The 9764-nt window shown below is 40.6% G+C and overlaps 1 protein-coding gene across 1 annotated transcript; it reads right to left on the bottom strand.

The window, feature by feature from the left end:
- Positions 1 to 736: 736 nt before the first annotated feature.
- LOC137982457 (ZP domain-containing protein-like) lies at positions 737 to 8756 on the bottom strand. The gene is made up of 6 exons (XM_068829551.1): positions 8609 to 8756; positions 6431 to 6472; positions 5277 to 5636; positions 3184 to 3406; positions 2240 to 2511; positions 737 to 1542 (listed from the first exon to the last, which is right to left on the bottom strand). The coding sequence occupies exons 1-6, from the start codon at positions 8751 to 8753 to the stop codon at positions 1361 to 1363; spliced, it is 1224 nt and encodes a 407-aa protein (XP_068685652.1). The 5' UTR covers positions 8754 to 8756; the 3' UTR covers positions 737 to 1360.
- Positions 8757 to 9764: the final 1008 nt, after the last annotated feature.

Genomic DNA, 9764 nt, shown 5'->3' with positions numbered 1-9764 from the left:
TAAAAGTTAAGGGCTCCGACGAAAGTAATGTAGCGATTCCCTTGGCTTTGCAGCCTCAAATTTTGTAATTGGCTAAAAATCTCGCGCCACATCTTCAGCCAATCAGTACAGCGTATTTTCCCGCGCTTGGGAATGGCGGCTGCGCGTGTTTGCGTTATAATAGGAAGATTAAGCACGCGCGTTTTTGAGACGCGGACGGCAAGCGGAAGTGAGCTGTTTCCCCTTTTAATTTGTCTTCACACAACTACATTACAATGCTAAGTATATTCTCTCCATTAGAGATGATAATTATAAAAATCGGGGAGACACCACTGTCCTGGAACGTAAAATGTTCTTTTTCGATTGCCTTCCGCGTTTCAAAAACGCGCGTGCTTAAGCTCCCTAATTGGCCAAAGTCCGAATAACTTGCTCGGTCTACGGCTGTGAATTGAATAACGCTCTGAAATCTTAGTTCATCACCAAGAACAATCACATTTATAGGCGATAACTGAACTGCGTCAAATGAACGGAGCACTTTTCCCCAGAATTTCAGTGTCTTGTGACAACATGCCCGGTTGCCTTGAACGGTTGAACCGAAGTGAAAGTTTATACTCGACCAGTTCAATTAAGATGAAATGTAGATTTCAAAATAATAATAATAATAATAATTTCAGTATCATCTTTTCGATAAGAAGCAAGTTTTACTTGAGTTACGTTTCACTTAAAGTTAAGGCATCTGACATAAGGCTGCAAGTTTTTTGTACCTTTTAATAGTTTATTTTGCAAACTAAATTGACTACAAACGCTAGAGAGAAAGGTAAAAAAATGTACTTTCCCAAAAAGAGTCTCCAGTTGGTACTCCTGTTCAGTATCATAAGAATGTGCCAGTAAGGAAGAAGATTGAGTGTGAATTAAATGCAAGCATTGACATTCTACTAAGGAAAGGAAGCGATTGATCTACTGTAGTTTGTTTGATCTAATAATACTAAAATTGAAACAGAAAATGGTTTGAACCCAGGAGTTACATACCTCGATGGAATTTGATCGTCTGTGTGAAAGGAGTCCTGAGAAGTACTGTTGGCAGTAACTGACGTTTAAACAACCTAAGCGGATGATACTCAATTATTTATTAATCTTTCATTCGCTTGAATTTCCAACCGTGACGTGACTTTGAAGATGACTTCCGATCAGGTTGTTGAAACGTCAGCTCACTGCCAACAGTTTTTAGGATTCTTTTCACCGGGACGATATAAATTCCCTCGAGGAATATTGAAATTCCCGGAAAGTGTATGAAGACTGTCTTTAACTTTAACGTGCATGCTTATCTTTAAGAGAAAAACAGAGAAGGGAAACTACTTGTGGGCTCTCTAGACCTGGAAATCTACTCAGCGTCGAGTATCAGCAAGGGGGTGGTATTTCTTGAACTCCCACGCCTCCGGACAACAAAGATAACTGCTGCAGCTAGCCCCAGTGTAACGACCCCAAGAGTTCCTATCAGCAAACCCACGAACAACAGCATCTGGGGACTGTCCTCGGTGGCTTTAGACGCAGGCAAGTCCACGGCTGGGTGAAACGATAAAGAATTTCGATGAGGAATTTGAAAGTGTTTATCACCTCAACAAGCTTTTCCACTTTATTTATTCTCAAAAATCGTCCCAGATACATTGCGTTGGTTTTACAACGAAATTGAAATTTCACTTTTTTTATTGGCTTTAAAAGACGGGAAACGTGGTAAAAGTAAGGAGAAGGTGGTAAAAGAATTGAAGGGGAATGGCTTCGATACCGGGTTAAGGTCACAAATTAATGAAAAACCTTAAATAACAATGACCACAACCAGGTTTTCTGAGCCCGCGGGACTGAGCATCCCCAGCAAACCATTGTTTTAACGAAAACCGCTGGTCAGCAACCTGGTTCTGATCATTGCTGTCTAAGATTTTCCTTTTCGCTTACTGTGACCAGCAGCCATATTTGCATACCTAAACAAAACGAAGAATTTTCATAAAAATATAGTTCAATTCCCAAAAGAATATTTCACTCCTACAATATATCCGCCGTGACGTCATGTGAAGACATTCTATTATTTGTTGCAAGTGATTATGCGAAGCTGATGGAGTCATCAGCGGCGAATTAGCTCCCCAGAGTGGGACCGCTGACAAGTTGCGACAAAACACATAACTGAAAGCATGCTAGCAAACTATACCCAAGTCAAGGAAGTGGCTCGGGCGCTTATCTCCTTTTATTACTCTGGGATAAGCCCTACCTTTGTTGTCCTCTCGATCTTCTATCTTTATCGGTCCAAGGAATAGACTGGCGGGGTAATCATCTGCTATCTCCCTTCTCTTTCTGGTGTTATTACCATCCAGTTCACATCCTTTAACGCACTTGGAGTCTGGTTTGTCTGAACGGCATACGCTCAGAGTGCAATGTATGTAGACGTCATCATAGCCCTTTTTGAAGCGGAACGCGTTCATGCTGAATCGCTGTGTGGCGGACGTTTTGTATTCGTATTCCAGAGTTTTGTCACGTGGGCAGCTGCATAAGACAACGTGAAAGTGAACGTGAATCTTTTTTGCGCACTTGATAATCAAACTAATTATAGACATTAAACCGGTATAAAATACACGATTAGAAAAACTGAGGAGAAAAGTATACTTTGTTGTGGGTAAATACACTAATGAACAAAACAGCCAACAGCACATGACATATTGAGCCGATGAACAGTAGGAGGTTCATGTTTATATGTGTGGGTTTAAAAACCTATTCACTCTCCTCGATCTTCGTCCAAGACCTTGCTTTTGCACATGATCGCACATGAGTAATTGTTTGTTGTCGGTTTGTTTCTGTGAATGTCAATGACCTTTTCGCTCAACAATGGATTACCAGCCTACGTTAGAGATTTACCAAAGAAATCTCTTAAGAGCAATGTTGAAAGTATTCTGTCCTCGGTCTTGACAGAAGGGGGTTCGTATATAGACGTCTCCACGATTACTTCAAAGATTAAACTTTTACTTAGTTCTACTAGTATAAATTAGGATCCTAGCCCACAGTATCTTTTACTCTGGCTTAGAATCATTTAATCCTTCATCTAGTTTTCTTATCCCATTTGTTACTATATTCGCTTAGCGTTTCTCATTTTTCCTTATGTATCATTTTCGGGGGAGGTTGGGGGTTGAGTGAACGAATGAACTTTGCTCTATTACTTACCCTTTTTCGATGATCACGTGGTCCGGCTTGGCATTGATATCTGGAGAGGGCGTTGCCTTACATTCATCCGGGAACAAAACCAGCTTGGAATCTCCTGATGCCACGCTTTTCTGTAAGTAAAGCTTCTGACCAATTCCAACTAAGAACGGAAACTCGTCCACTTTGGAGGAGTAGTCCTTGTCGGTGTACAAGTCCATGCGATAAGTGAAATTGCCGTAATCAGCTGCAATAACACGAATAAAATCAACAGTGAATTAATTCGAAATAAATTAACGAACGAATACAACGCAATGGTTAATTGGGTAAGGGTGTATAATTTCGGTTGACTATGGAAAGTTGATGCTAGAAAGTTTTAATTAATGCTACAATATACAGAGGGAACTACTAAGCTTGCGACTCTGTAGAGTCTTTTTCACAGAGAATTGGTCAGGTCAGGTGATATGTGACCTGGGGCTCGTTTCTCGAAACTCCCGAAAATTTACTGGCCATTTCCGGGTGTCACAATTCCCTTTGTATCTCAAGAACGGAGAGGATTTAAGTCGTCAAACTTCAGTTATTTTTCTTTTTGTTACCTTGAAAACGCGTTAGAAGATCCGCTCTCCTCAATAAGCGGTTAGCAGTTTCACAAATGGCTTTTCGGGACTTTCGAGAAACGGACCCCTGATCAGCCACGTCCGGGCGCCAGTTGCTCAAAGCCTGGTCAGCGCTAACCTATTGGTTTCCATGGTATTTAACGTCTTTAGGGCTAACTTGCTTCGAGCAACCCGGGTCAGGTCGCTGGAAGGTTAAACTCCCCCGTCTAACTAATTCACGGTAAAAAAGACCCCGATGAAATAACACACAAACAGCGGTGACAAACATCAGATATAAACGCATCATTTGAAATTATGCGTTAATATCAGATCGCTGTTTGTGTGTTCTTTCTGATGAAACTGAGATGGCCAAAGAAAAAGAGTATTTAAGACCCCAATGGGGTCGAAAGCTTAGTATTTCTCTCTGTGACATCGCAGCGACAATGATTCATAGATTCAACCCCCAAAAAACGCTTTTTTGATTTGGAGCTTGCGCCTTATTCAGTGTTTTCACTCAATTCAATTCCTTCAACCTCTATGGCGGAACGGGTGAACAAATCACGTTCAACTCTGAGGAACTAACCTATAGGAACGTGTTGATTACGTATTTCATGAATATTTGTTTTGCGCGCAAAACAAACGATTGTGCACGGTAGTGGACTTCCCAACCTAAATCTTGGCACCTTTGTTTGCTCCTTTGATGCCGGTTTGCCGAGCTTCCAAACCATTCCCCTCTATTAACTATGTTTCTGCTCTCAAAGAACCGCCAACTGTCGCTGCAAATAGGACGGATTGGCGACAGCAAAAAGAAAAACCGTCAGTTGAAAATCGAACTTCAGGCTCTGCACACTTGTACGAAAGTTCTTCAGTTCTTCAGTTTTATTACTAAGTTGCTATACACCAAAAAAGGTAAGGGTAAAGGTAAAATTAGGGAATTTACGCAACAATAGGGCCGTTTATACGAGAGAAAATAAGCCGCGGCTAACTCTGGCCGCGGCTTACGTAAGCCGCGAAAGGAACTATTTATACGAGTATAAACTCCCAGGCCAGGATAAGATGCGGCTTGAGAAAGTCGTGAACGTAGATTTTGTACCATTTATACGGGGTGTTCGCGGCTTACGTAAGCCGCGGCCAGAGTTAGCCGCGGCTTATTTTCTCTAAACGGCCCTAATGACAGCTACAAGAACGGCAAAGTCACAAGACAAGAATGTCATTGGTTCAAGAATGCCATTGGTTAAAAGAGGGAAAATGTCGTGTTGCACGTGCGGCAAGCTTTTTAGTACATTTCTTTGACGTACTCCACAAAACAACGTGAAATGACCAAATTTTCGATTTTATCGACAACGTGAGCACATAACAATGAACCGTTTATTTTCTACCAGTCCCGTTATAGGATAGTTGTCCTTAATTAAACTCTATCTCTATTCTCTACTTTTTCAAATCCCATAATATACCTCTTTAACCACCCAAAAATTTCATCTCGACGGGCAAAATCGTCTTGGAAAAATCCCTTAATATTACCTGCGTCTGTCACAAACAAAGTGTATTGAGGGTTGAACTGCACTTTGGAGAGACGTGCCTTCTTTTTGTACGAGCATTGAAAGGGAAGCACTCTGGTATTTGATCGAGTGATGTTTGAGTGGTCATCTTCATCTTTGACAATAGCAATGACTTTGTTCTTGTAATAAATTGCTTCGCCGTCTTCTTCTTGTTCGGTTTTGCATTCATCCAGCCCAAACTTGAACACCACTTTGTCCTTGTCTTTAAATCCGGGAACGCAAGCTTCGTCTTCGAGATGACTGCCATTAGCCTCTAGGCCTGGGTAGTTCTTGCGTTCAACGGTTACCTCGATGTACTCGTTGTGGCACACAATTCCAAGTTCTATAGCACGAAAAAAAATGCGCGTTTCATTTTATTCCCGAGTTCTAATGAGTTTCTTAATTGTCTGCATGTAGTTTCTTAATTGTTTGAATGTAAAAAGGAACTCAATAGCTTAGATTTTACAATTCTGCCTTTGGTGTCAGCTAATGGCGATTAATGGGTGAGATCGGTCGTCAGTCTGTAAAGGCGACTCTGTGTCGATTGTGGATAGCGAGAACATCTCTCAAAAAGCACTTCTATTAAGATTATTTTCGTGAAGTATGACGATCAGAATCAAGCTATAACGACCACAAACGAAGTTTGTAAATTTCATACACATGTAAACCACTGTAAACAAAATTGTGCATGCAAATTCCCGCGAAATTTAAAGCGACATGAGAAGATTCTAATATCCAATTTTCAGACCTTGTGCCTTGTGCAATGATCTAATTTTCCGTTGAGTGAATCACATCAATAAAATGACCTAAAATATTTTAACATTTGTGAAATCTGCCTTTTTACATCGGGAGTTATAGAGGTTTGAAGTCGGCCCAAATCTCATACGTTCATTGTAATTTAAGCCGCGCCCTCTAACTAGATGGCGTCAGAAACCGTGGAAAGGGCTATTATAGAGGTCACGTGTTTTACAGCGTTTTTGGCGGCTGAAGGTGATTTTGCATTGCCTTGTCGTTACTGTCGTTACTGGGTTTGGTTGTGTGGCAATCGATAACAAACAGCTTAATAATGAGCCCGAGGAAGTTTTAGTTCTCCGACAGTCGATTAACATCTGCGCGCTGTGATCTAATCATACGTACTTGCTGTGGAATTCACTATCATCTCTCCATCACTCGACGATTCTGGAAAAAAAAATTAAATGAATGAATTTAGGAACAGGATAACAATTTTACTGATTCTGGAAAAAAAAATTAAATGAATGAATTTAGGAACAGGATAACAATTTTACTGAAACATGGTTTATCAACTCTTTGATTTTTAAAGCAAGCAAAACTGGGTAGGGGAAAGCATGAATTCTCTTTAAACGTGATGGAGTTTGTTGACACATCCAACTTCGAGCTGCACTTCTCACATCGACAGTAGTTTTAGAAAATTTCTTTCAGTTTCAACACCAGCATTATATCTGTCGATTTATAAAGAAAAAATATATTTTAATTCAATTGTCGTAATATCTGAAGGTCACTTCTATAATGGATGGCTTTTCCTCATAGGTCCTTTGTAATGCAATCTGCATGAAAGGAGTGATGTGAGAAAGAAATGCTACGATTTGGATTTGTTCATTGCGCTGTTAGCATCTGCTGTGATTGGTCGAAGTAGCTACTTTGCTATTTGTTTTACGACACAATTGAAAGCCGCTCTATCACTTTGTAGTCGGCAATGTATCAAGTTGCTAACACTGTTTGCTACAATTCGTTCACTGAGAAACAGAAGTAACTGATAACGTAAGAAAGGGGGAAAAGAAACACAAGTAAACATTGGTTTCTCATTGGTATCACGGCGATACATGAAGTAGGAACTGCTAAGGGGAGAGATCAAGAACATGCTCGCCATCACGTAAAATCGCGTCTTACAACGCAACCGTAACAAATATTTAATGTTAATGACATTTCATTTTCAGTTTACTCTGAACATGACTGCTGCTCGGGATGTCGGCTCCAGTCAAAAATAACAGTCCTTTTCAGGACCACACCCATTTGTGTCGTTCATTGTATAACTGGTGTTTACACAAGAAAAACAATACTTATTCACCCCATGAATGACAGCAAGAGCTCAATTCTACTTAATATCGGATACCGAATAAACAAAGATATTTTTCTCTCTCATAGCCAAAACGGGTCCCATCGATTGTTTTCTTTCTTAACATTAGGAATAGACTTAAGAGAATGCCCATTTCATTGGGGATAAAACCCGGTTAAGCTCTCATTTCGAGCAGTACTTTAGTAGATATGCTTTCTTTTCTTAGCTCAATTCCGTTTTGATCTTCAAACGTTTAAGGCAATAAAATAATTGCGTGCACAAACAAGCTGTTAAAAAGCAAGAGATTATCGACAACAAGACAAAAGTGCGGCCCTGAGATTTGCATTTTTTTCGGAGAAGAAAGAAAAAAAGGGCTGCCATTAGTTTAATGCAATTTGCCGACGGGGATACAATAAATTAAGTTCCTTTCAAATTCGAAAGAGAACCACAGGTGTCCCAGTCTAAATTAACGCGGATTTACCGCACCGATTCCTCTTAAACTGACGAACAATATTCCAATTAATTTAAGTAATTATCAATAACTGTCAAATATAGTGTCGTCACTCGAAGTCTTTTCAACTTATTCGCCGCAGAACTATTTTAAGAACTGATCCACCTTAAAACTTTATTCTAGAATTACCTTATGGTTTTTAAATCAAAAGAATTTGTTGAAATTTTCCTGCTGTTCCGTCCGGTTTCCAGCTGGTTGTAGTATTGCGGTTCTTGCATTTGGCCCAAAGGCATTCAATTGCACATTCGTTTGGCCATTTTATGGCTGTCATACCCAACTCCAGCGGGCAGAAACTTTTGAAACAAGCATCACTTGATCGCTTGCCGATTAGCTTAGTTAATGGATTACCGGCCTGCCGTCAGTGCACAAAGCCTTCGGTTTCAACTCATTGAATCAAGAACTAGGGGGTTAAGATAGCTCGTTAGATCATACACGCTGTGTGAAAAACATCTCTCTCAGCTTAATTAATGCTTCATTTGGAGGAAACGTTAATCTCAGTTGGTTTTGAATACGGTGTCACTTTGAACGAAGGTTACTTTGCTTTTCTCTCCAGCGAGACTCATTAAATCTAAAAACGTAGAACCCTTGTTAACGTGGAACCTTTGTTAAGAAATCAAACACGTTGCAGACTTGCCATCTTATTGCAGGATTCCCATCTTATTGCAGGATTCCCACGCCCAGTCTTTAACTCATGGATTAATTAGGAACAAAAGAGCAAATTAAAACTCACCAGCTCCAGCAGACAAGGTAAAAGCAGAAAAGAGAACTACGAAAACCGCAAGGCTTCGCTCCATATCAAAACACTTTAATTTGGAGGAAACAGTAGCAGAGAGATGCAACGATGTGGATCCGTGAGAAAGCGGCTCGCTCTGCATGGGATGGGATGATGTGGAGTAGGAATGGCACGAGCACGCCCTTTGGCTCTCGTGACGATTTAAAACCCAAGGTTACTCTCTTTGGTTCGTTTCCTTGGAAACGACTTTAAGGTGAACGTAATCCGACCAGGATACAATAGGGAAGATATCGTTGACGTCACCTATTGTCATTAATGTGCCAACCAACTGGGGTCGGTTGCTCGAAACTTAGTTAGTGCTAACCGAGCAACCCGGGCCAGAGCGTCATTGGATGTCAAAAAAAAGGGTCAAAAAAAAGGGGGCAAAATTGAATCAAAAAGGCAATGTTTGTAAACAGATATCCTTGAGGGGCCGCTTCCTGAAAGGTGTAAGAAGTCTATTCTAGGGATAAATGTGCCTTATTCCGTTTGTGCCCCCCACTTTCAACCGTTTTGAAACATGTTGAATAGATTTGTTGAATCGATGTTGAATTAAGCTCCCAAATATACCCCAAGAAAAATTAACGAGAAGTTTCCTTATTTTACGATAGCCTTCTAGGAGGGGGGGGGGGGATTTACCTGATTTACCTGATTTTTCGGTAGCAAAAAGTAATTTGATCACTGGTAACTGGGATTTTGTTACTGGGAATGGGAGATAAAGAGTCCTTGGCGAGAATGGGATTTGCATTATCAGAGGTTCCCATGTATTACTTTTGCTCAAGTTTCTAGATATCAAATATTTCATGCAGTCGTCTTGCGTTCCTGACCACTGCCATGTGAGAGTCAGCACCTTCCTGATACTAACAGAGTCGTTTTTAAACCTCAAAGCTTCCCACTGCCCACAACATCCCTATCTCTAATACGGCTTGACTAGCACGAATCGACTTCTCTAAACCCACTGCAACCATTGCAATCGCTCGAAAAGAATTTGCTCAGATGAGACGTTGGGCAAGGCGCCATGGTAAGTAGGGAGTTTAAGAAACGACGACGGCTACGGCTACGACAACGCCACAAAACAATAATATCATTTGTTAAAAGAGCATAAATAATCGTG

Source organism: Montipora foliosa, chromosome 13 (genome assembly GCF_036669935.1).
Source record: "Montipora foliosa isolate CH-2021 chromosome 13, ASM3666993v2, whole genome shotgun sequence".
NCBI classification, from domain to species: Eukaryota; Metazoa; Cnidaria; class Anthozoa; order Scleractinia; family Acroporidae; genus Montipora; species Montipora foliosa.
The sequence above is the reverse complement of the archived record's forward strand: the minus strand, read 5'-3'. Positions and strand labels throughout refer to the sequence as shown.